At 33.5% G+C, this 25,892-nt stretch overlaps 1 protein-coding gene across 1 annotated transcript in view; it reads right to left on the bottom strand.

Annotated features, from left to right (window-relative positions):
* The window catches only part of LOC118186510 (uncharacterized), a 157,914-nt gene that overhangs the window by 76,502 nt on the left and 55,520 nt on the right, over positions 1-25,892 (bottom strand). Inside the window, exon 2 of the mRNA XM_085807154.1 lies at positions 15,892-16,002. Within this exon, the coding sequence (XP_085663280.1) occupies positions 15,892-15,907 (16 nt within the window). The 5' untranslated portion in view covers positions 15,908-16,002. The remainder of the gene's footprint in view (positions 1-15,891; positions 16,003-25,892) is intronic.

Below are 25,892 nucleotides of genomic sequence, written 5' to 3'. Positions count from 1 at the left end.
CTCGTAACATCGCAATAAAACGACTCTGACACCTTATTTCATCGAAGTAATATTATAATTTTTCTGAGCCCGTTTGCTGATCTATTGGCAGAAATGACAGACTTTTTAAAAGCAACCTCTTCTCTTTGCCTAATAAATTGCTGTTTGCGCTGATCTTATATTCCTATTTTAAAATTACACATAACTTCAAGTTTTCAGATTACTGTACTGATAAGTATTCTAAATTATCACCAAATATACGTTTCTCAGTTTCAAGTTTGGATGCTAGATGCTAACACGTTCAGCAGACAGATAGCCTAGCATTTTGTCAAGATACTTATGTAAAGAAGCGAGTGTTATAAATATTGCAAAAAAATATCAGCCATTATATTAAAATATATCAAATCCATCTCTTTTTTCTCCTTTTCCTGTAGTGAACTTAATACATTTTTCACTTCAATGACCTGAAATGTGAAAATCTAAACCAGACTGCAAATCTGTAAGAATCTTCCATCAGAAGGGTGTCCGCCGATAACATCGCGGCAAAAACATCGTGGACGAAAACGTCGCGGAGAAAACAACGCAAGGTAAAAACGTCGTGCTACAAAACATCGTGGGAGAAAACATCGCAAAGAGAAAACATCGCAGTTTAAAAACATCGTCGTCGAAAATATCGTGGTAAAAAATAAAGTATCTACAAATCATCGCATGACGATAACATCGCAGACATGCTTTTTTCAGGTTTTAATAATTGTAAATGGATATTCCCATAATGATTTGTGAGCGCAAGGTGTAAAGAATGATAAATTTTACTTTCACATATTTTATTAACTAATAAATTTTTGCTGAAAACGTAAGAAGGAAACTTAAGCATAGAAAATTAAATTTAACTTATAGATTATACTTTTCATGAAATATTACCAGTAAAAACTTTATAAAAATGATTTATTAATGGCCTTTGTTAGTTAACTATGTCGGTTTAAAACTCTATTAAGGGCTATAAGTTGCATTAATTTTTTATGCTTAAGTTTCCTTTTTATTTTCTCAGCAAAAATTTATTAATTAATAAAAAATCTGAAAGTAAAAATTATCCTTCTTTCCATCTTGCCCTCACAAATCATTACGGAAATATCCATTTACACTTATTAAAGCATGCCTGAAAAAAGAATGTCTGCGATGTTATCGTCATGCGATGATTTGTAGATACTTTATTTTTTACCACGATATTTTCGACGACGATGTTTTTGAACTGCGATGTTTTTGAACCGCTTTATTTTCGACGACGATGTTTTGTACCACGATGTTTTAGAACTGCGATGTTTTCTCTTTGCGATGTTTTCTCTTTGCGATGTTTTCTCCCACGATGTTTTGTAGCACGACGTTTTCGCCTTGCGTTGTTTTCTCCGCGACATTTTCGTCTGCGATGTTTTTGCCGCGATGTTTTCGGCTGTAACCATCAGAAGTCATCTAAGCCAATATTCAGAAAGGTACAGTAAAAATCCAAAGATTTAAAGTCTTTCGAAAACAATGGTCCCCGAACTCTTTTTCTTATGTAATTCTTTAATAAAAATTGACAACATGTAAAGTAATACTGATAATAAATATTTTAAATGCATGAGCAATTTATATGTTTTTATATAAACATATCAAAGACGGCTGGCGGAAACTTTCAGAATGACCCAAATTTTAACCTAAATTTATAATAAGGAAGTTTCTAAAAGAAAGGGAAAGAGTTCCTGTATATTTGTATAAAATCATATACTGAAAAAATTTCCTGAGCTTTATGAGCTATTTTAGTTCCATATGTAAAATGTCAAACAGTGACCCAATAGATATAAACATCGGTAGTTCGACCTGTTTAAATCCAGAGAACCGGTTTTTCTGCATGAGCTTCGTGTTTTTTTACTATATGCAACGTAAATACGAGATAATTTCCCTTAAAAAGTCCTTCAAGAAGGCATCCCTGCATTAGATAGATAGCTCTCGTTTCTTGATCAATTAACCACTAACAAGTCACTCGTGTAAAATGTTAACAACCACTGCATAAATTGCATGAATAAAGAAAAATAAATTTCAAAAATCTGAATGAATATTTTTCATCATTACAGTATAAGGTATTTCTGCCGCCTTCCTAGCGTGCCTTCGTGGTGTAGTGGGCAGCACACTGAGCCGGTATTTCAGAGGTCTGTGGTTTGATTCCCGGCGAAGGCTTTGTTAATTTTTCATCTTTCCGGCTTTACAATTAACCTAATGTCTCTACAACAGAACAACTTAACATTTATAACATAGTCATCCCAAAGCTTGTTCCACATTATTTGTATAATTTTAATGTTTATTATCTCTGAAAATAGACTCAAGACAAATAGGTAGATTTCACGAAAGAATTTGTTTTTCTGTGAACGCCAGTATTTAATTATCTTCGTAATCCCGGCAATAAAAAATAGAAGCTATTAATTCAAACCTTCCATTACGTTAATGAGCTATTTTCTAGTAAAATTCTACAGATTTTAAATACCTAAAATGCTGGAAGATTCTTAAAAATTTGTTTGTGGAACCAGGCTATTTTGTCCAATTCTACAAATACTGACGACTAAAATAATAAATAGAAGTAAAAGGAAAATATTTACTCTAAAAAATGATAATTTCATCGAAAAAAATGGTTTAGTACTACAAAAAGTGCAAAGTTTTGCTTCTAGTTTTTCTTTTTCTTCAGTATTTAAGTTACAAGTCACTTGTAATTTAAGAAATAGTCAAGAATTATGTTTGCTTACAAAAAAGTAATGCCATTTTATGAAGAGCAGTTAGTCAAACTATAGATTCATTAGGTTTATCGAAGCAAGAAACATGGAAAACCTGCAGTTCCTTCACCGGGATTCGAACTCCTCTCCTAACGATTACTAACCGGACATACTTCCAATTACTCTACGAAGAGACACAGTAAGGAAAGAGAACATATCTTACAAAACTGATTTGTGTTTTCATATGAACGATCCCATGAAGTATGACTTTAGAATGAGAAAAGGAGAAACCTGATTATCCTAATCCAAGCCAGCTTGATTAATCAGAAATGACAAAAAGTGGCAAGATGTCATCCACAAAGTATGTTTTCGTTGCAAGTGAGCAAGGATTGCAAGTGAGCACTGTCCAAGGATGATAAAGAGGTAATCACTGGTAGTTTGATCCAGGTTCAAATCCTGATGGTCAGGCTTGCCGTATGGAAGTTTTCCTGGTTTTCCCTATGTGTAATGTGAATACGAGCCAATTTTTCATGGTCTCCTTTCAGCAGGTAGCCTTAATATACTTTCCCCTCATCCAATTCAGCACTCCCAACTTATGCAAATCATGATTTGATTTCATCGACTATCGAGTCATAACAGGTCCTTTCCGCCGTCGAACCATAAGGTGGAAAAGCAAAGCAAACAATTAATGGAATGGCACGATAGCTTAATTTTTCAAATAGATAATCTCTACCTTGGAAATATTTTGGACGTGAGAGCTCTTTCTAGAAAGCCTCGACAAGGTCACAGGAAAAAATAAAATTGCCAGTCATAAGAGAAACTTGACTGTTCAGCAGCTGAATTTAGAGTTTGCAGTCTAAAGACTTTTATATTGTATGACAAATGTCATCCAGGAACACTTAATACAGGAAGTTAATGATTTGCATGTCGGCGATTTCAATAAAAGATTGCTCCTTCGAATTTCCACAGAGAACATTAGAGCTAAACCTTACAACAAATTTGTGTTCTCTTCAGTGACAAATCAATATTCAGTTTAATATCTGTATTCAAAATGCATTTGATTTTGAAAGGAAGCAGGAGCATCAAGTATTCCCTTTAACATTAGGGAATACGTCCGTTAGAGCAAGGGTGTAAGGAAATTAAAGAATAGAACAGGCAAACACTTTGATACTTTGGGGTTATTCCGGCTTTCAGCAGAATTTTTTTTCCACTTTTACCATAGCCTCAGTGTGTTTCATGAAAGGATTGATGTTTACAGAGGCCGGATGGTGAAATTCTTCGCATGAGAAGGATCTAAAGGGAGAAAAAGAATTGAGGCTCTTTGCCCCTGCAGTAGTTATCTGGACTGAAGGACGGTGTCAGTATCAAGAAACGTCTAGAAGGACATCATCCAAGGATTTTCTCATAAAACATGTAAATAAGAGCTATTTCTGATGAAAAGAAAACATATTTTAGTATTACCGGAGCCAAGTAAGTGGCGTCATTGAGGGCTGAAAAAAGTTCATGATCATCGCAGAATTAGGAGAGTGGTCAGGCGACTTCTTGTCACCAAGTATCGCCCTGGAAATTGAAGTTCAGAAAATTGCATTTCATTTTCTAAGATTTTTACTAGATCGAGAGCATAATGTAATTTTTGAAGGCTTTCAAAATGAAAGATTAACTGTCTCTAAAAATTTGAGAGTCCTATCTATCTTTTGAATGAGTTTGCAACTGAAATTTTGTTCAAATCTCTTCGACGCATGCGCATGGGAGAATTCGTCAGAAACTGAAACTTTAGAGCAGGAATGACCGGGGTTTTGGAGTTTCTTCTTATCTAATGTTGCTTCAGGCGAATCTAGAATTTTGACAAAAGTGGAATTGGTGGAAGTAACCAAATGGTCAGCTTTACATTTGATGCAGGTAAGCTTGGCATCACTCAGGAGCTTGCAGGTATAAGATAAATGGTCCTGGAAGTAGTGAAAACGCAGTAGGTGATTACTGCATCCGGTCTGCACATGGCTAAATCAAATAGATTTTTGGAGTTTTCCACAGTCAGTACTTCCTAATTTTAATTGACAGAAATAGATGGAATTTTACACTGTAAGCCTTTTTACTTTTGAACAACGTTTCAGTTTTGCGAAGAAAATCGTGAGGTTAACAGTTCCAGTAATGATCTTCCTAGTAATTGCTTCAACTTAATGACTGGGTTGCCATTGTCATTAAGCTCATTTCATATGGAATCTTGGTCTCTATCTGTAGAGTATTCTATGATGAAGACTTTAAGTGCCGATTGCTCTTTTTTACGGAATGTACAAAATTGGATCTGTGCTTTGAGGAGAGCATCCAAAGCCCTTTCTCTATTGGCCCCGTCAGGAAAATGCAGGCGAATTTCATCACGCTTTAAGCTGCCGATTAGTCCCCGAAGTTGTTTCTGTCGAGAATGGATCTAAATTCTTTCTACGTGACTTAGAGTCGAGGGTAGATGTTGGGCGGTAGGTTTAATTTCTCTTCGATAAGTGCTGAGGTGGAAAGCGAGTCTGTCGTAGTCAGATAAACTCATCTCCTCCAGGTAACTGAAGGAGTTTTTCGTGGGGATATTAGATGTAGTTTCAGTGACGTCAGAGTTTGAGTGCGGATCTTCGTCAGAAGTGGGCTTGGCAGAGTCCGAGTATACTGTGATGTCGTCACTTTTCATTCCTGGTTCAATATTGAGATGATCCAATTTATTAGGTGCTTCGTTGATATTATCGGATATCAGGTCAGTCCTGAGAAGAACTGGAGCTATCCTCAGTAGGGTCAGGCAATGGTATCACCTGGTAGCTCAATCGGAGAGGAAAACCGTCGAAGTGTAGTTTCCTAACCAGTTTTAGCTCACGTTGATAAAGTTCATTTGAAATATACTTGGCTTCGTGCTAGAGCCACTTAATGTCCTCTAAACTCTTGAAGAGGTAATCATCAAGATGTTTAGTTTTGATCGTCAAAAAATTTAGATTTGATAGAACATGAAAGAATACGTATAACATCATTAAGGTAATGAGGTACTTGTGCCATTTCTTTCATCATGAAATCAGGAGCATCAGAAAAATACAACCGTCGTGAACTACTGGTAGTACTGGCTGTTTATCAAAAGGAATTACCGTTAATGCAAGTTAAGCAAAGGTGCAGAATTTCCTTGCATATATTTGACAGCGGATACGTGTGTCTGCTCAGATACCGGAACGATGTTTTAAACAGTACGTGCGGCACTTTTAGTGATGCATGTGAATCTGCGTTCCTTTTATGTCAGATAACGCTAATCCCTTTCGAAAAAACTTGATGGTTTCTTGAAAACAAAAACATTGAGCAAATAAATTGGCCAGCCAAATCACGTGACCTGAATTTCGTACAGCAATGGTTCCCAAAGTGTGAGTAGGGAACACCAGTAGCGTCGAAAGAGCTACAGGTTTGGTGGGCCAAAAGAAGTAAATATTTTTTATTGCATTTTAGATACCTATGATTATTAATTAATTTGAATAATCATACAAACTTGTTTTTTATTATTACTTCATTATCACATTATTTTCTTCTCGGATACCATTTTTTTAGGGGGGGGGTTCTTTCTTTAGAGTATACATGTGGGAAGCGAAGCTAAATTGTTCCGGAAACATTGTTATAGAAGATTTAACGGGCACACTGGAAAAGTTCTTTACGGTGAAATTCTCTTCTATCCAATGCTTTGAAGACCATATTAATAGTTGGAGGTATGAAATTTATTCTCCTAAGTTTTTATTAACCACGTACTGTTAGTATAAAATTGCATGCCCATCGAAATATGTGTATAATGAGTTGGAAAAGATCACACTTTCTGCATATTAATGTTAAAAAGTCTGCACTGTGCTCAAGATATTCACTTTCTTTTTAAAAAATTTTGTTTCCAGATATTATAAGCCTAAAGGGCGTTGTCCCAGAAGGGATATTAATTTCGTTTTGGCATTTTACGTCGAAAACTTTAAATGTCCGTTTCACTTTCCAATTGTTGCCACCAATATTATCGCCCTGTGTTATATTTAAAGAAATGAAATAATGAAGAATCTGCATAAATGTATGTATGTTTCTCGCATTGTGATAAAACAACGGTACCTAGAACCATCCAATTTTGAATAACGTAATCTTCCACCGAATATGGGCATCTGAAAGCCCTAATTTGGAATTTGTTTTATCATCTATTTCATATTTTGTCAGACATTGAAGAATTTTTGATTAACAAACTCAAGGATTTCAAAGCGAGCAGTGGCAACACTCTACGAAAAAGAAAACATTTTTATCTCCAGCTCGCAAGACTGTGTATCGGAGATTCTAAAGATACGCTCAATTTAAAATAATTTTGCGATATTCCTGTTGAATTGAATTTTATGGTTTAAGTGTGAAAAATATGATATTTAATAAATAAAGGTAACACGCAAAACGTTAGGGAGGGGGAATTGAAAGCTTTCAGATTTTTTTTTCTTTTTAAAATTTTGTTTCATAATATATAATAAAGCACCGATTATACGCCACTTACATTTAGAAGTAATTTCATCTCTGTCTTGATTTATTACTATACATATTAATGGTAAACTATTTCATTTATACAATTAATAATTTCGGCAATGCATCGTTTTACTCCGGAATTTTCATAGATGTTTCTCTTAGCAACTCAAATAGTTTTTTCGAGTGAAATTTCTTACTTTCAGTAGCATCTGGAAGTTATATATAGATATGAAGAAGGAGAACGAAGACATAGAATATCAAGTCAGTCCATAATTTTGAGCTTACTGCGGTTCCGAAGGTTCGAATCCCACAGAAGGCATGGATGTTTCTAAATGTATAGTGTCTTGGGCATGGGGACACTAAATATATGGCGAGACGAAAGTCATCTCGAGAGGTTGGTGGTAGGGAAAAAGGTGTTGGAGACCCTCGGAGCCGTCCCCTCGGAATGCTGTCCATCAAAATTGGAGGCGGAATTGAGAGAAGTTGCACTGTTCCCTGTATGGTGGTGCTCAAGGCTCTTGCCTACGACAGGCGTAATCTTGCTCTCCTTGCTCATGATGAATTTCGTGGGCTTGTCCATAATGTTACTGTCAGACAACTGAGATAATTTACAACAACAGCAAGGATTTGAAAGAGGATTGATGGGAAAAGGGTAGGTCGTCTGGTGAGATAAAACAAACAACGAGTTCTGCTTAAAGGGAGGATTTTTATTGTTGTACCATTTGGTAAACAAAGTTTTTTAACTCGACTTTTTCACTCTTCTTTACGCTAACTCTTTGTTAAAATGCCTAAAATCAGAAGGCAGTTTTATTAAAAGACAAAACTGAAATTTTAAAAGAATTTGACAAGAATACATAGCTGATAAAAATATTGGGTAATCATGTGTGGACAGTGAAAACAAATTTGTTGATTGAAAAAAACAGCAGGAAATGCGTTTTGAAGAAGCTGCGTTCTCGAGGTTCAAGACGTATTTTATTGATTTGGTTTATTTTATTAAGGCAAAGAACAGAAGGCTATCTGCCTTCATGGAGGATTTTCTAAGAGAAATTGGCTCGTATCTGCCTTTCACATAGGAAAAACCACAAAAACTCCACTGCAGCCAACCCGTTCGCCTGGAATCGAACTCAGATCGATCTACCAGTGATCAACGATTTTACCTCTCGGCTGCTGTTGGGCAGCATACTTTGTTGAAGCTTTTCATTCATTTCCATTAAATTACATGATAGTTCATTTAATGTCACAGATATTTCAAGAATAGATGTGCGCTATTGTAAAAAACGAAAGAAACGACATTGAAAATTTACGTGAAGTATAACTAGTTATCATATCGTCGGATGCATAAATTATGATACGGTATCTCATGTCATGCCATGAATGGATGATACAAAGCTATTCCAGCTGAATCTGTTGAAGAATATTTCAAGCATCCAAAGATGTATGCAGATATTAGATGAAAGATATTTTTAACATTCATGAAAAAAGTTCCATCTTTGAAAAATATTTAAAAATTTTTTGAAAAATCAGAGAATTATATGCGTGCATGCAGATTATGGTCATCAATTTTAGAGTTATTAGGTAGGAAAAAAAAAGTATAACAAATTACAAGCTTCAGAAAACTTCATCCTGAATAATACTTTGCACAATGTGTATTTCAAAATAATAATAATTTTATATTCTTAATTTAATTATTTAATTATTATTTTATTTATTATTTATTAATTTGGTAATTTAATTTTTAAAATGTGAACGCGAAATATAGAGGGAACCCCAAGAAAATAATCCATACATGGCAACATCATATTGAAACATGATTTATAGTTCCAGAGTGTGTAAACATTAGAATTAAGCGTACGTCATCTAAAACGCTTTAAAAAACCATTTTTGACGTGAAAATTTAAGTGTTGTTGGATAAAACTAAGCATTAAGGGCGAGTATAGAATACGGTCCAATTAATTTTCTTAATGTTTTGTAGATTTTATAATTGTGCGTTTTATAATAAATGTACTTTTAGATGCGGAACCATATTAAAGATATTAATGTAATAAGGTTTGTAAACTGCTATTTGATTTTTTTAATAACGGTGGACCGCACGCTATGCCGAAAACACACCGATGGAACGCACGCTATGCCGAAAATACACCGATGGAACGCACGCTATGCCGAAAACACACCGATGGAACGCACGCTATGCCGAAAATACACCGATGGAACTCACGCTATGCCGAAAATACACCGATGGAACGCACGCTATGCCGAAAACACACCGATGGAACGCACGCTATACCGGCACCAACCCAACACCTTTTAATGATACCACTTACATAAACTTGCGTATACGTAAACTTTGCCAGATAAATAATTTTGGGCAACATCACCTTGAATGTATCAAAACATTGACATTCTGCCAGATAAATATTTGGTATTCAACCCCAGTATTTGATCCAAAATTGTGTTTCGATGCATCTTCCTTTTTTTTAATATGTATTTATTACTTTTTCTGTAGTTATTCATAAGGTAAAAGGAACATAATACTATCAGTAATGATGTGGTTAAGACTTTATGATATTAGTAGTTCGACGCAGGTTTCAACCTATGTGTATTTTTAATATATTAAGATGCTCTTGTTATTTTTGTCGTGTAGTATTGCAGTGCTATTACATAATTATCAAAAATTCTAATGGTAACATCAATCGTGATATGTGGGTGAGAATTATGAAAGAAAAATAAATGTAAAAATATTAGATTAGATGGTGCATGATACTGTATAGCTGTATATAATTACTTCTTTTTTTATGTTCTCACTGATGTTGATTAAGATGGAATAGTCACCAAGCAGTGCATTATGGGCTGCACCGTCACTGAGTACCTGTATTTGCAACAGATGCAACATGCTTTTCATCAAGAGGAGCTAACGTATGTTAATCCAAAGGTGTGCTGTACTTCCAAGACAATGAAAGACCACCCATGGCAAGGAAGATCAGATTTACCATTCAGCCTATTTCATTGGGAGCCAATGTGCTTGTCGGACCTAATGCCCACAAATTACCACATGTTCCAACAATCTGGACAACAACCCTTCCAGAACACCTGGACAAAGACATCTGTGAAAAATCCTTCAACAATTAGGCAGATATGTAACCAGCACTCGTGGACTTTTCTGCATCCAAGATCCCCAAATTTTATAGCCAGGGCATTGGCAAAAGGTGCGGTGAACTGATGGAGATTACTTTGATACCTAATACTGAGTATGATAAGCTGTATGTCTGTCTATTCTAATGATCATGAACAGTAAGAACTGGTTACCGTGTATGTGAGACTATCATAGTTAAATTAATAAATAAAACATTTCAGAAAAATAGAATGTGATGTTAAAATAATAAATACAACAATATGAATAGCTTTGTAAAATTTCCTTTGTTTCATAGGTACATACAGTTCACATTTTAGCATGCTTCAAAATACATTTTAAAGTACCATAACAAAGAATTACCATAAATGAAAATTTTAAAAAGTCTTTATGGTTTCCATGCTTGTGCTGAAAAATTTTCAAGTAAACTTGTTTCTATACGGGGAGGGGTCAAGGGAAACTTCACAAATCCCGGCAAACACTTCTACAGAATCTCGAAATTTTAACAGGTGATAAAGATAAGTGTCATGGAATGTGAATGAAAATAAGAATTATGCATGGAATAATTTGTTTTTTATATCTAATTGTAAGATAAATATTTTTTAATTATACATTACAGACAACGGATCATTTCAATTTATTATGGGAAAGCAATTCCTCTTTTCAGTTTAAATAATGAAGAGCTTAAATTTATTCTCGCACATGTGAATGCTTGTAGAACAGAAATTAAAATCAGATAAAACCTGTGATTAATTGTACTGTTTAAAGATTATTTTCAAGGAAAACTGTATAAATCATTAGAGTTCAGTTATATAATGTGATAATTATATAACACTAATGTTAACAATTATATAACATTAAACAAGAAAGCTGCCTGTTTACAGATTTTCACATAAGGATGTAAAATAGAACAAGAAACGTGTATGAAAATGTTTTTAGAACGTTTCATGAATATGTTAGAACTGCTTTTTCTAATGCATGTAAGGCATATTTAGTGGAATTACACAACAAAGGTAGTAGTAATAATCACTGCAATTTAATTTACAAGTGAAGGTACAAACACGAACTCTTATTGAAATTCAACTGTTGTAATGGGCAGTTACATTTTAGTTTATTTGTATTGGTGTATAATGCATTCAGTTTTGTAAAAGTGTATTTTTATACACATGCTAATATATTGCAAGTATGTATTTTAAATATGCATGTTATGTATTTTCATTTTCTAAAAACTGTATCATAATCTTATGAAAATAAGACAGATTGCTATTCTAGCCAAATTGCTAATAATTATTTCTATAGGTATACTTATTTGCATAAACAATTTGCTTGCCCATAGCAGTAATGAATAAAAACATACCATGAGAAGGATATATACGGATAGCGATCATTGAATAAAAAAAATACTAGTAAAGAAGCAGCAGAAAATGGCTAATATGAAATTTTATTTCTAAACTCTCAAATAACTTCCTAGACTTTGCAGTTAATAGCTCAAAATAGCTGCAGTTAATGGTGAACGTAAATTATAATTAATGGTAATGGTATTCTCAAGCGTTGGTGTAATGTAGTGCCAATTCATAGTTCAATATATCTTCAATTTATGGTTCAATATTAACCATTCATGGTTTAACGTATTACCAATTCATAGTTCGACATATTACCAATTCATAGTTCAAGATATTACTAAATAATAGTCCAACGTATTATCAAATAATGGTTCAACCAAAGCGTCAAATAATGGATCAAAGTTTCACCAACTTTTGTTAGCAATTTTTTTTTTCCATAATTTGGTGAAGCCTTCAACAAAAATTTTAATAGTGTGGTCCGTGCATTTGTTATTTTTTTATCTTAATGAAACATGAAAAAGGTATATGAATTATAATTTCGTAAATGCGTAGTTCTCAACAAGTTAGTGCACAGAATCTTCAATAAATAAACAAGAAACTAATTAAACATATGTAATCTTCATCACTGCGTAACTTTTCACAGCAATAATGAAAATTCCGAATTATCTACGTTAAATTCAATGTCATAAGCTTGCGTTTAGTCTAATGTTTATAAGCCCCAATTCTATTCTTAAACCGAACATGAATTGCTAGAAGAAACACATGTCAGTTTTCAATAATGTTCAATTTCAAGGAAAGCAGAACTGAGTACTTAATCCAGTTAAAAATATTCCATAAAAGGATTACAAAATGAATGCCTAAAACCAAAATGAATTATTGTCGAAAACAGCAAGCGGTGAAACAAAAAGGACATCTCTCTGCCATGACAGGTGCCTTTTAAAGGGGCTCGCTTAATATTTCATTTAAAACATGAAAGTGAAAAAAAATTAATCCATTCTTACAAACCATTCATTCCCACGAATCGGATCACCGAAAGAAACAATGAATAATTTCATTAACTTTTCGTCAAGCTAGCTGCTGGGAAAGTATTTTTGCAGGATGGCTCATCTAACAGTGACCGACGGTACGTTTGATGGGACATGTTTCCTGTTCACGATAAAAGTAAGTGAATATATAAATTCTCGAATGTTTACTGCGTACAGTTTTCAGCTCTCCCAAGGGATCAGTAAAAAGAAATAACTTTTCCCGTAAAAAAAAAAAAAAAAAAAAAAAAAAAAAAAAAAAAAAAACAGAACTAAAGATATAATCTTTATGTTAAAAAAATAAAAAGTAAAATAGCCTTTTTTAGCTGTGAAAATCCACGTAAGACTGATTGGTCTCTATTTTTGAAAACTTTCAAATTTGATCCAGAACCTTTCTCTTGCCGCCCAGACGGAATAGTGGTTAGGGGATACTACGGCAGTACGGAAAGGCCCAGGTTCAAATCCCGGAGAAGGTATCGATGTTTGTAAATGTAAAAATTAAACTTTGGAAATTGTCATTATGAAATAGAATTCAAAGTAGTTGAAATAAAGCTAATTGTCTTCAGACTTATACTGTTACTATGCTGTTACTAAAAAAATGGGCCTATTTCATAATCTTTAGTCTGTCAAATAGCTCTTTGATAGTGAAAATTCCTTTTTTTCCTTTTCTTAATTTCTTAATCGTTACGGCACGACAATTAGACAGAAATTAATTAATTTCCATTCACTAAAAATTTTAACAGACTGTCAAAAAATTTTTAACAGACGGTTTCACTTAAATAAGAGCTCCACAACATACGTCCCTCAAGAATTCCTAGTCCCTCCCACTACCATAAATTACTTCACACAAGTCTTACCGACTGATATAATTCAAAGCCCCCGCTGCCGATAAGAATTTCTGAAACACAACCATTCTGAGTCAAGACGCGAAGAAAACACTTTGCCCATTCCCCACTAGAAAGAACGTAAGTTAATTAATGCTTTTTCTGTCCTTTATATCTTCATGTACATTCACTTTTCTTATTATATATTTTTTTTAATTTTTAATTTTTATTTTTTTATTTGTTTTTACAAAGATTGCATTATTTTTCTTATATTTTGTAATTTTCTAATGTTTATTTCAACTACTTTGAATTCTATTTCATAATGACAATTTCCAATGTTTAATTTTTACAAATAGTTTTGAACTAAAATGCATAAACACGAGGGTGTCAGGGGACAGTTACTCGAGCGATATCAATTTTACTGCAGAAATTGCTTTTCACTCAAAATTGAATTAGCTAAAATGCTTAATCGGAATGAGTTCTTTAGTTCTCTGTATTGGTTCTTAATCCCTTTTATTCACGGAAATGTTTGGCCTAGCTTGAATTGCCGGTTTGGCATCACCTTATTGCTCGAGTAAAGGACGAAACACCTTCGTATTTATTTCTTAATTATTGTTCATTGAACGGCAGTTGGTTTGTTCCCCTTGAAAAGTCAACTAATTTCGGATCAACGGCAATGATTACTTGCATTTAATTTAATTACTTGCTTTTAATTTATTTCTTTTTACAATTGAAATTTTGTTATTCATGATTTAATTCAAGTTCGCGTTAAACATTTTTAACAATTTACATTGAAGTTACTTCAAAACATCTTTCGAAATAGAACTTACTAAGTATAGATTCACTCTTTTAAGATAATTATACTAAAATTAATATTAGGAGATAATATAATCAATATTATTTAGTAAATAAATTATATATATATATATATATATATATGTTTACTAAAGAAATATTGATTATATTATCTCCTGCATATACAAACTTAAAGCATCTTTTAAAGTTAAAATTAAATTGAAATCAAAGCAAGGCAATTCCTCAACAAAATTAATAATTGCAACCGTGTATATATACAAATAGTGAAACAGAACTGATATTCATAACCTTAAGGGGTAATATAACACGGCAAAAGTAACAATTTTCGTAATACAGTGTCTGAAGGACTGTGAAATGTGAACATGGAAATGCAGTAACTACGAAGAACAGGGAAAGATATTTTAATCACCGACATTTACAAGAAATAGTATTTGATATTTACAAGAAATTGTATTTGATATTTACCAGAATTTTTCAGATAAACAACAAATCAAATGATCAACATTTGCGTCACTATGATGGCGAATTTCGTCTAAGAGAACCAGATGACTTTCCTGAAGACTTTTTTTTTAATGGCTGGGCGCTGTATTTAATAACCAGTAAGCCTTGCGCTACTACAAGGGTCGGAAGTGGTGGGCATTGCACTATGGAAGCACCGCCAAAGCAATATCCAATAGCGGGCACATGCCTATTCAGCATTGGCCGCTAATAAGGCCAGAAGTGGTGGCCAATTTCGAGTCCGGGCTGCATATTTCACAAGTGCACATCTGTGTAGCCACCGAGGGAGTGGCTTCTAGGATGGACCAATGAGCATCCAGTAAAATTTCTGTCATGTCACATGACCTTTCGCATGCTTTAAGCAAGATGGTTGAAAATATTCTGCCACGCAATTTTTCTGTACAAAATAATGAAAGCATCGTTGATTGCTTCTGAAACTTTTCATTGCGAAGTTAAATCAATTATAGGATATTATGAAGATTTCACTACCTGGTTGAAATAAATACAAACGCATGTTGGATACTTCGCAAAAATATCGATGTGAAATATTACTTAATAAGTGGTAAATAAGATGAAGGAAAAAATATGTGATAAACATCTGAGCCCAAACGCAATCTTTACATAAAATTATACGTATGAGAAAAATATTTACACCAATTATATATGTATATAGAAGTCCACATTTTTTATTGCAGTCTATATGAAAAAGATGTTCTATAATAATAACCAATGCACAATTTTATTCAAAGTGAATTTTACTACTTTGCATTCGTATACATTTAGTGCGTTAAATTTCACATTTAATGAATGCTCACTCTGAAAGCTGTAAGAGTTCTAGATTGTGGAAAATGAAACTGCCGTTGGACAGTGTATTAACACTGACAGCATATGCTAATAAATCTTCTTGTGAATGTATTTGTGAGATTTACTGAGCCGTTCGAAACCTTTTCATGGATTTTGAATTGAGGTACAGATCTAGAAGGATAGTCAGTAAAGTATGCACATAGACACACAAGAGCGTCAACAGTTAATAAAACAAGTGTGTTGAAAACTTACCAAAGTGAGGATCCATTTCACAAACAGGAATGACACTGGAACCCTGGGACCAGCATTTTCACCTACTTCTTGCCAGTAACATGCGTTCAGTGGCTTCAATCCAAGTGGCCCCTTAAAAAAGGAGGAATTGCGTTAATGCATGCAGTAATGAAAAACACTTACCGTCCAGTACCGCTTCCATTATGGTAAACATTTACTGGTCGGTCCAACAGAACTTAAAAACTCAAAGGAAAATATTTTAAAAACGAGTTAATAAATGACACGTGTATTAAATGAAAGAGAACTGTACCAATGGAGGATTAAAAACGATTTATTTTCATTTAAACCAAAAAGAAAGAAGAACATTTTTGGTTATTAAGAGTCTTAATTATTGATTTAAGTGGTGCTTTCTTTTGGTTTGATGTTTTCATTCAGCGTCAGAGAGGAGGCGGTCAATTTATGCATGCCGAAGTATCTAGGTTTGAAAAATAGAGAAATGTTTCTCCTCGGGGCTCTCATAGAAGCTGGGGAGCATAAAAAACAGGTTTTTTTCTCTTGGTATCAACATCTGCTACTCCCCCCCCTCAAAAATAAAACAAGTCTCTTGAGCCACTCCCCTGAAATTGACATCTTCATTACAGCTATTAACCCCCAACAACGTTGCTTAAAATACTCACTGCTGCGCGCAATTTTCTTGTAATGTCTTAATTCTGCTGCAAATGCTTTTCGATGTTAAATGACATAAATCCGGAGGGATCGTTAAGAAAACGCACAGAGCATAAAAAAAACTTACTTCTCAAGAACTTCAAATGCGTTTTACTTACTTTACTATAAAATTAGAACTGCATTAGCAGTTAAATGACACTGATTAATTATCTTTTGATTGCCTTTTTGGAAGCAGCGGGTGGGTTATTTAAAATGCATTATATTAACTATAACTAGTCAAAGGTTGGCGCCTGTTGTTGTATCCTTCTCATTTACAACTGAATAGTTATTGTTACAACTGAACAGATTGTTGTAATTTTATTACTTTGATGGATGAAAAAGGTCATGACTAATTCGGTTTAGCAGTGTAACTAACTCTTCATCGTTAGTGCCTACGTAGGTATTTCTCCCGCCTTCTTAGCATGCCTACGTAGTGTAGTGGTCTGCACACTGGGCGCGTATTCCAGAGGTCCGCGGTTCGATTCCCGGCGAATGCTTGCTCATTTTTCACATAGCCTGCTTCCGCAATAACCTAATATCTCTACAAAGTGTTGCAATAAAAATTACATGGGGGCGGGGGAATTAAGCATCTATTTCTGAGTTCAGTTTTAATTGATATCTATGAACATTGCAATGAAAAGCAGCAAAATTGGATTCGTTGCCGTCAATGCAATTTGTACTATTAGAATGGATTACGGAAAGACTAAATGCGAGGTCAAATACATATATTTTTTTAAGGGTGCGCCACGAAAATGGCCATGCAACCAGTCCGCTCGTCTGGAATTGAGTCCAGGTCGAAATACTGTATTCAGCGACTTTACCACTTGGCCGCTCATAGTAAGTGGAGCTCTAAGCTGAGAGAGATCAGTAGCCATTGTTGTATCTCTCACTTTTTCTTTTTATATTTTGCTCAGTTAGAAGCCAATTTACTTGTAACGTCAAAGCACGTTTGACTAACATTAATCAAATCTTTGAAATACAAGCAAGATCGTGCCGGAAAGGAAATCTTGAATTCTTAGATAGAGGTAATCGACGTAGTTGAAACTTTTCAATTACTTTCTGCCCGTACGAACATAAATCATTAAATGCAAACTAAAATAAAAAGAGAAAATTAAGGAATATAAAATAACGTTTTCAGATAAATAAGTGTAGCGGAGTTCTATTGTTAATAACTTACATTAGTGGTCTCAAATGATGGTCCCCGAAGCCACGTGGTCCACCGAGACATTTCAGTTATGGTGTTGCAAGTATTTCAAAAGGATTTACTTATTTGAGGTCACAGTTTACATTATTTTCATTTCCAGTAGAAATGAACATGAATAAAGCAGAAAATCTTTAAATCGTGAAAATCTTTAAATGAAGCTAATGAATTTAAAATGTGATATAAATCTTATTTAATGATTTGAAGATACAGATTTGATTCAATTTTAATCGCACTTGTTAAAAAATAAATAAGCTTAGTTACCAGGTTTTGCACTAAGAATAATCACTTTGTTTGGGAATTTATAGATGGACAGCTCTTTTTCACAGATGAAAATTAAGAAGAAAATAACGTGATTGACCGACGAGCATTTACAATCAGTGATAAAGATAATTTCTAGTAATTTCTCTTCAATGTTACAAACTCTATCAGAATCGAAATGCCCTGATGAGTCAAGAAATAAAGAAGCTTGTAATTACTTACATATAAACATATGTATATATGCATTTTTGTTATTAACTTGTATTTATTTATTTTTATTAATCAGTCATTTTTACATTAATTAGCTTTTCTGTCTTTCTAGCTTTCCATTTTCCTGCCGGAATGCTAACATCTAGATCGCGCGTATCAAATGTGGAAAGAAGAGATGGTATCTAAGGGAAGGTTTTAGATGGTAAAATTAGAGCATGTTTCACTGCTGAAGGGAGGGTTTTCCCCATTTGTAATACGGATACGAACCAATTTACCTTAAAAAAAATCCATCCCGAAAGCATCCTTTTCCCATAGGCAGATAGCTCTCAAGTTGCTTTTCTTCAATCAATTTACCAATTGGTATTAAGAGATATTTTGGGATAATAAAACCATCTAAAATAACTTGGAGGGTATTCTTTGTGTATTCTTATATTGGTGATGCCCGGATTCACCCTTTTTTCTAAATCAATCATAAAATTTTTATTTTCAACACAGTAAGCATTCTCAATTCCCCCCCCCCGTAAATATAAAAGAGTATGAGTTTATTATAGCGGCTGCATTCTACATTCGAAAACAATAAAGGGTTTTTTTCCTCAAGGAGATCACGAGATTCAAAAAATCAAGGGAATGAGAAGATAGTCTAGAGAACACTCTCATTTGAATTTTCTTAAGAATCAATTTTAGCAGGTCCCCCGCTTATTTTTCACTAGCTAGTTTGTTACACTGTACTGTTTGTTGCACTGGTTTCTGAGTTCTTTTAAAAAAGTCTTCAGAAAATGATGGAGTATGCTAAAACCTAAAATTTCCTAATTTATGGTGACAAGTCTTTTATTAGATTGAATAGAGTCTACAAAAATGGAAACAAGCAATAAGTTTTCCAATCTATTACTTCCAATGAAAGTATTCTTGCACGTTTAGATGATGAAGTAATTGATCAGTTAAGTCATCTGAATATGAAAAAATGCATGGGGGCTATCTGCCTAAGGGCAGCGATACCTTCGTGGAAGTATTTCTAATGGAAACTAGCTGGTATTCATATCACACACGGGAAAAACCTCGAAAACTAACCATAGAGTCGACTCGTTCACCTAAGATCGAACTTAAGTCGAGCTCTTAAAATTCAGCGGTCTTAACCGTTCGGCCACTAGGGAGAAAGAGCTGTTATGCACAAGAGATGACACAAAAACTGATGTAGAGAAGCCAAAATCGAATTATTTTAAAAGACGCCGATAGGCACTAACTGTCATTTCGTTGGTATATAAAGAAAATTAATTAGAAAATTAAGCATAAGTTTTATATAAAGATTTAGATTCTGTTGCTGATGCACTGAATTTTCAATCCACAAAATTACCTACAAATCCACAAAATGTACAGCAATTGCCACAGACTTCTCCATTTTATTCACAAACAGAAAACGTAGAAAGTATGATAATTCTAGATGAACATTCTGAAGATTTTATTATTTTTAGTCCAAAGGGATTTGAATCCCGAAGGACTATTAGTTTCGTTTTGGTTATTATTATTATTTCACTACAGTCACAAAGATGGAATTTTAACATCTGTAATCGAAAGAGCAATCAATTGTTTTAAAGAAAACAGAGCTAGCTTGCTTTGGTGACGAAACTATGCAATAATGTTCGCCGTAATTTGATCTCTTTTATAGCAACCATTCACATAGAATAGCAACAGCTTAGCTGGCAGTTTTATAGCGCTACACAACTGATTAAACTAGGAATGGTGTACTGGGGCAGGGTGCCATACCGTTAAATCAAAGGTTCGCAACGGAGTCGGTACGAAACCCCGGGGAAGCTGATGAAATGTTAAAGAGGGTAAATGATGATCAAGGGTTAATTGGCGGTCGATAGCCGAGTCTGCCCTGATAATTGATCAGCATAATCAAGATACCACTGATTCCAGACAAATATTAATAAAATTGATAATTAGTTGTTATTGATATAGAACAACATCATGTTGTAAAAAAGAAATCATAAAATACATACAAGGGGGAAAATAAACAAAAATTATTTTAATAAATTTTTTTAAATGTGTAATACTTTTTTAATATATGTATTTTTACGCAATAAGTGAAAATTTATATAAAAACGCAAGAATATAAGAAAACAGATCCAAAAAAATTTTGAAGAACGTTAATACTTCCTCAAAAGATATGTTACATATAAGCCATTTGCAAAATTTCAAAGGAGATTTTAATGCCTGCTTCCAAGACTTTAAAAATTTGAATGCATCAGCACGTCTCGTAGAGCTGCTGAACTGCGATATGTTTGATATTGATATTATGTTGCAAGACGTTGTTGATTGCGTTGAAAGATGTTCAAGCCCATAAGTCTTAATTCAAAACACATGTGTAAGCTAAGTTTTGGTAACTATGGAATTCATAAGTCATCTGAGAGAAATATCCTCAAATAACAGCTATTACCAAACAAACATAATTGACTTAGTCAAGTCACCAGTTTACTACGAAAAACAATTTTTTGAACGAGGCAATTTAAGAACTAAGTTAAACAGTTTTATGCTAAATGTTAAAAAAGTTTCATCGGTACATCACGCTAATTGAAACTGTTTCGTGCAATTAGAGTTTGTGGTTTTGTTTCTGAAAACTTGTTTACATTTGTAAAATTAATAATAAGACAAAAAATAATAAAACAAATCTAATAAACCCTTTTTTCCAAACTTTTGTTTGTATTCTTAGTCTAATTGTTGTCTTTAAGTTATTTATGCTCAATCATTTGTATTATGATTATGTCGTATCCTGTACATTAACAGAGAAAAATGTAGAGAGGTCGATTGAAGAAAACCGTTTTTTTTTTTTTTTTTTTTTTTTTTTTTTAAAGGGTCGATGTAAGGACAAGGTTGGGAACCTCTGCGCTAAGAAATGTGACATGAAAATATGATTAACTGAATGACTAGACCTGAAACGAAGAACCAGCTATTTTGGTAAAACTAATGAAGTAGCTAAAGCTTTCTTCCACCTGCGGCGGTTTCAGTTGGCTGCCTTTTTTATTACATACCAAAATTGCTGTAAAACGTAAATTCAATCTCTGAGGAAATAAATTAAAACACTATGTTAATTGGCCCATTCTAAAATGCTATTTATTTATTTATGCTTTACTGCCAGCAAAAAAAATCGATCACACTATTGAAATCTCCCATTAATTTACTGTACGCAGTATGGTAAGATTTAATTTATGCAACCCATACGTAAATCTTAGGTTATTCTTAATTATTTTTTACTCAAAAAGCTGTTTTTCTAATTGGCACCACTTAGGGCAAAGTTTAAGAAAATTCGCTGTTATATTAGGAACTGATTTTTTGAGATTATGTAACAGAATAAAATCCCGCTGCTTTACTTCTTCTCCGTTTATAATAGTAAAGTTTTAAGGGGTATTGGAACCCAAAAATCTTCAAAAAATGCTGATTTCGGATTTTTGCATGTTCAAATTCTCTATATTTTTATTTTTCTAAAAATACCATTCTTTAATATCTATGAAAATTAGAACTGTAAAAAAAAATTAGTTTTAATTTCTCACCGAATACTTTGATAAATGAGGATTTTTACATAAAAACGCGTTTTTCTCCAAACGTGATTTTTTATACTCTATGTACCTTTTCCCAAGAACTACTGCTCACAGGTTTCTTAAAATTTTTATGGCTTATTTATTAGGTTTCCTAACATTTACCGAAATGAGCTTTTTCTGATAAACTAAGATGTGTGAGAAAAGTGCTAAATTTTACTATGCCTTAGAAAATATTTTGCAAATTACTCTAAAATTCAAAACGTTTCAAAAACTCAATTCAGTATAATCAGATAGGTATACTTTAATTACACAAAAAATTTCAAGTGTGTATCTAAAGCCGATTTTGAGAAAAGGTACATCGAAAATGGACAATTTAACATTGTCAGTATAGGGGTGGCTGATACCCCTTAAAGTTTTTTCTCTCAACTAGGATTTTTAAAATATCCCCTAGATTGAATAAAAATTGAACATTCGATAGTGCATTGAAGATATGGTATAAAATATTGCGTGAAATTGGAGGTTTTTATTCATTCAAAACACAGAGAAGAAAAGTATAAGAAAAAAAAAAAAAAAAAGCCTTTGCAAACCCTCAGGTATATAACAGTTTGCCATTTCGGGGGAAAAGATTTAATTTATTAAAATACATGAATCCCTTCCGAGGAGCACAAACTGAAAAATTGTTCTAGTTGACAAAAGTAGAGGCATCCTTTCTGTCTTTTCGAACAATGGCCGACCTACATAAAGGTGGGAGCATTGTTATGAAGTGGTCCCGAATTCAAAAGTTTTACTGGTTTCTATGGAGCATTTTTAGCACGGTTAACCTTCGAAACAATTAAAATATTGCATTCTAGTACTTTTTAAAGAATATGAATTAGAAATGAAAGATTTTGAAATTAAGCATGCTCTTAGAATATGCGTAGCAAATTTGTTTTGGAAAGAGGAATACATATATTTGACATGTAAGAATTAAAACAAATTTTTTCACATGAAATTTTGTGTATCGTATACAAAGCCGGGTAAGGCAAACGAGACACTTGCCTCAGGTGAAATTTAGGTAATTTAGTGAATACACACAAGTATTAAAAAATGTGTTAGAAAATAACCCAGTTGAATAGAGAAGAATTGGCAGCATTAATTTTTCTCAATACTTTCACACACAGTACAGGTTTCACAGTACTATGCTCACCTGGTTTTCAAACTTTTTTGCCTCATGCACTCTTTTCACCTCTGCTCGATGATAATCCCCCCCCTCCTTTCCAGTGCCCGAAAATAAATATACATTGATTTAAATTTAGATTATTTTTTAACGTTTTATAAATTAGACAAGAAAAGGTATAGAAAATGTTGGTAAATATCAAATATTGAAAAAAAAAAGTAGTTTTTTTATATTTGTAATATAAATGAAACTAAATATTTAACTGATAAATAGAAGGCTGACCACATTTCCCCTCTGAAACTATGAAATTCCCCAACAGGGAGAATTCTCCCTGGTGTTACGCTGTTTTCTGGCATTAAAGTTTATTGTTCGAAATAACTTATTAAATTTAATTCGCTGTAGTTGTAATGCCCTGTATAGACTAAACCTGCTTAGGAAGCACCCCTCCTCCTACATTCTCTATTATCCCGCTTTAATTTGAACTGTAGGTCTTCGCCATAACAAGTTTTCTGAAACCCACTAACTGAGTAGAGACGGGCACACTGCTTACAGTTTATTGGTTTATTGCAGCAGACTCATAAAGATTTATTAAAATAGCATCGGAAGAGTAAACAAAGATGTTTGAAAATGAATTTCACCGTATTATCAGTCTTTGGCTTCAGCTTTTGTGTAGAATGCTCAGTTGAAGAAGCCATATGGTTCGAGATTTTGTCTTGCTGAATCCGTTATTTATTTGCGCTGGAACTGTGCATTGGGTTTTATTTACGTTTATTTTCGGAAAATTAACACATGTTGGTGGAAGAAATAAATGAATCTCATATAAGTTTGTCTCATTTTTTGTTAAGCCTGGTATGCACGTATAGAGGCCCGGCGGCGCAGTGGTTAGCGCGTCGCATAGCCAAAGAGTCTCACAGGAGATTAGATATTCTTTGGCATAGCAGCACCACAGTTCTGGGGTTTGATCCCCGGGCTGGACAAGGCTGACTCCGCCTTTCATCCCTGGAGTGGGTCGATAAAATGAGTAACAAGTTCGTTTGGGGACTAAACATCGGGGGTCCTGACCACTTGTCCAGGCTAAGATACACAACCACCCCAGAGCCTACGGTCTAGAAGCAGATATCAGGGCACGGCCGGCCATGGCTCTCTATGGGCTGTTTGTGCTGCCGTGTTTAGTTTTAGTTTGGTATGCACGCATATATAAGGCAAGAATTTTTTGTTTTCGTTTTCGTTCTCTTTTCTTGTGTTGTTCTATTATTTATATGAAAACAGAATAAATTCAGCACAAAAGAAATAAAAATATGAGTATACAATTTTGAATTTTGTTTTGCGTAAGATTTAAGACAAACCATTAACCAACTAATTCTAATAAAAGTGATACAGATATCAAAGAACTTCAAAAAAAAAAAAAAAAAAAAAAAAAAAAAATTAGTTTCGTTCCGTTGATTCTAAGATAACCGATATAAAGAATACTTCGTTCTGTTCTTGTAAAAATAATTTTCAGAAATAGGATTCGGAAACATAGAAATGTGAAGGAAAGAAAACAAATTAAGACATCAAAATTAGTTAGATTTATTGGCAAAATTTTTAATTGCTGAGAATAAAATTAGTTTGCAAGAACAACTAATATTCGGGAAATTTAACACATTAAAGTCTTTGGATCTAACTGATGAGGCGGGGAAAAAGTAATATTGAAGACTGGCCAGTCAAAAATCAGGAAGCATAAGTACAGGTTTGAAGTCATAAATTTTAAACCTGTACTTACATTGTAAGAAAGTGAGGAGAACGGTAACCTATAAATATAATACATGACAGCCGATCTATGCTCATATTTAAACAACAGTTAATTGACATATATACTTTATATGTCAATCTCAAGGCCAGTTAAGCCAGTACTGCTCAAGGCCAGAGAACTCATTTGATTAGTTAAAAATTTATGAATATTAATGACCAGCTCGTTGATTAATCGATTACAGTGTTCGCAAGGCTACATGGTTTAAGAGCAATGTTTTCGTGGAAGATATTAACGAAACTGTCTCCTATTCATAGTGCACATTGGAGGAGTTCAAAAACTGTACGCAGGCATTCCGATTGCCAAGAAACGAATTGTGCGGGTAAGCTGCTATTGTTACCCAATTATCCAGATGCAGACACGAACATTAACGGAAAATCGAGGAGCTTAGACTTTATTACCTAGCAATTGCTAAGAAGAATTTTTGCAATCGGGAATGTTTCTTAAACTGAAAGCTGTAAGTTTTACTTTATGTAATAAAAACGATTATTTGTTAATCTAGAGTTGAAGAAAAAGGAAATGAAGTGTAAAATTCACTGCATTTAACAGAACTGCGAGTTGTTTAGAAAAGTTAGGGGTGACGCTGATGTTAGAGGCGGAGAAAAAGAAAATGAGGAAAGTATGAAATTCATTGCACTTAACAGAATTTGAACCGACGTTGGCAACATGTTATGATATGTTTAGGAAAGCTAAATGATATCAACATGTCACTCACGTTCATTTTGCTTGCAAAGTGCTATGATCTGCGTAAGATTATTAGAGAAAATTTGAGAGTTGTTATCGGTTTTGAAGCGACAACAAATTAATTTTCCCCGTTTAAAGACAGGTTTGATACCAAAAATTAATAAAAAAGTATTAATAATAAATAAATAAGTTTTCGCAAAGTAAATTTCCCTTTTTTATTTACTTATTTTTTTATTTGGTAAAAACTGATTTATAACAAGAACACGCTAACATTAATTATTGGATCTGAATGTTTCAGAAAAGATATATTAATTTATAGCACAGTTTATATTATCCTTATTTTCTAGATAAATTTTAGAAAATCTTCTTAGTATAATAATTTAAATTTATTCTTATACATAAATAATTCCAATCGTATAAAAACAAAATTTTTATAATCAATTTCATGTTAAGCCTTTATTTATTTACTTTTTTCCCATT

Source organism: Stegodyphus dumicola, chromosome X1 (assembly GCF_044657685.1).
Source record: "Stegodyphus dumicola isolate Sdum_Otavi_A_Nest chromosome X1, ASM4465768v1".
Taxonomy (NCBI): domain Eukaryota; kingdom Metazoa; phylum Arthropoda; class Arachnida; order Araneae; family Eresidae; genus Stegodyphus; species Stegodyphus dumicola.
The sequence above is the reverse complement of the archived record's forward strand: the minus strand, read 5'-3'. Positions and strand labels throughout refer to the sequence as shown.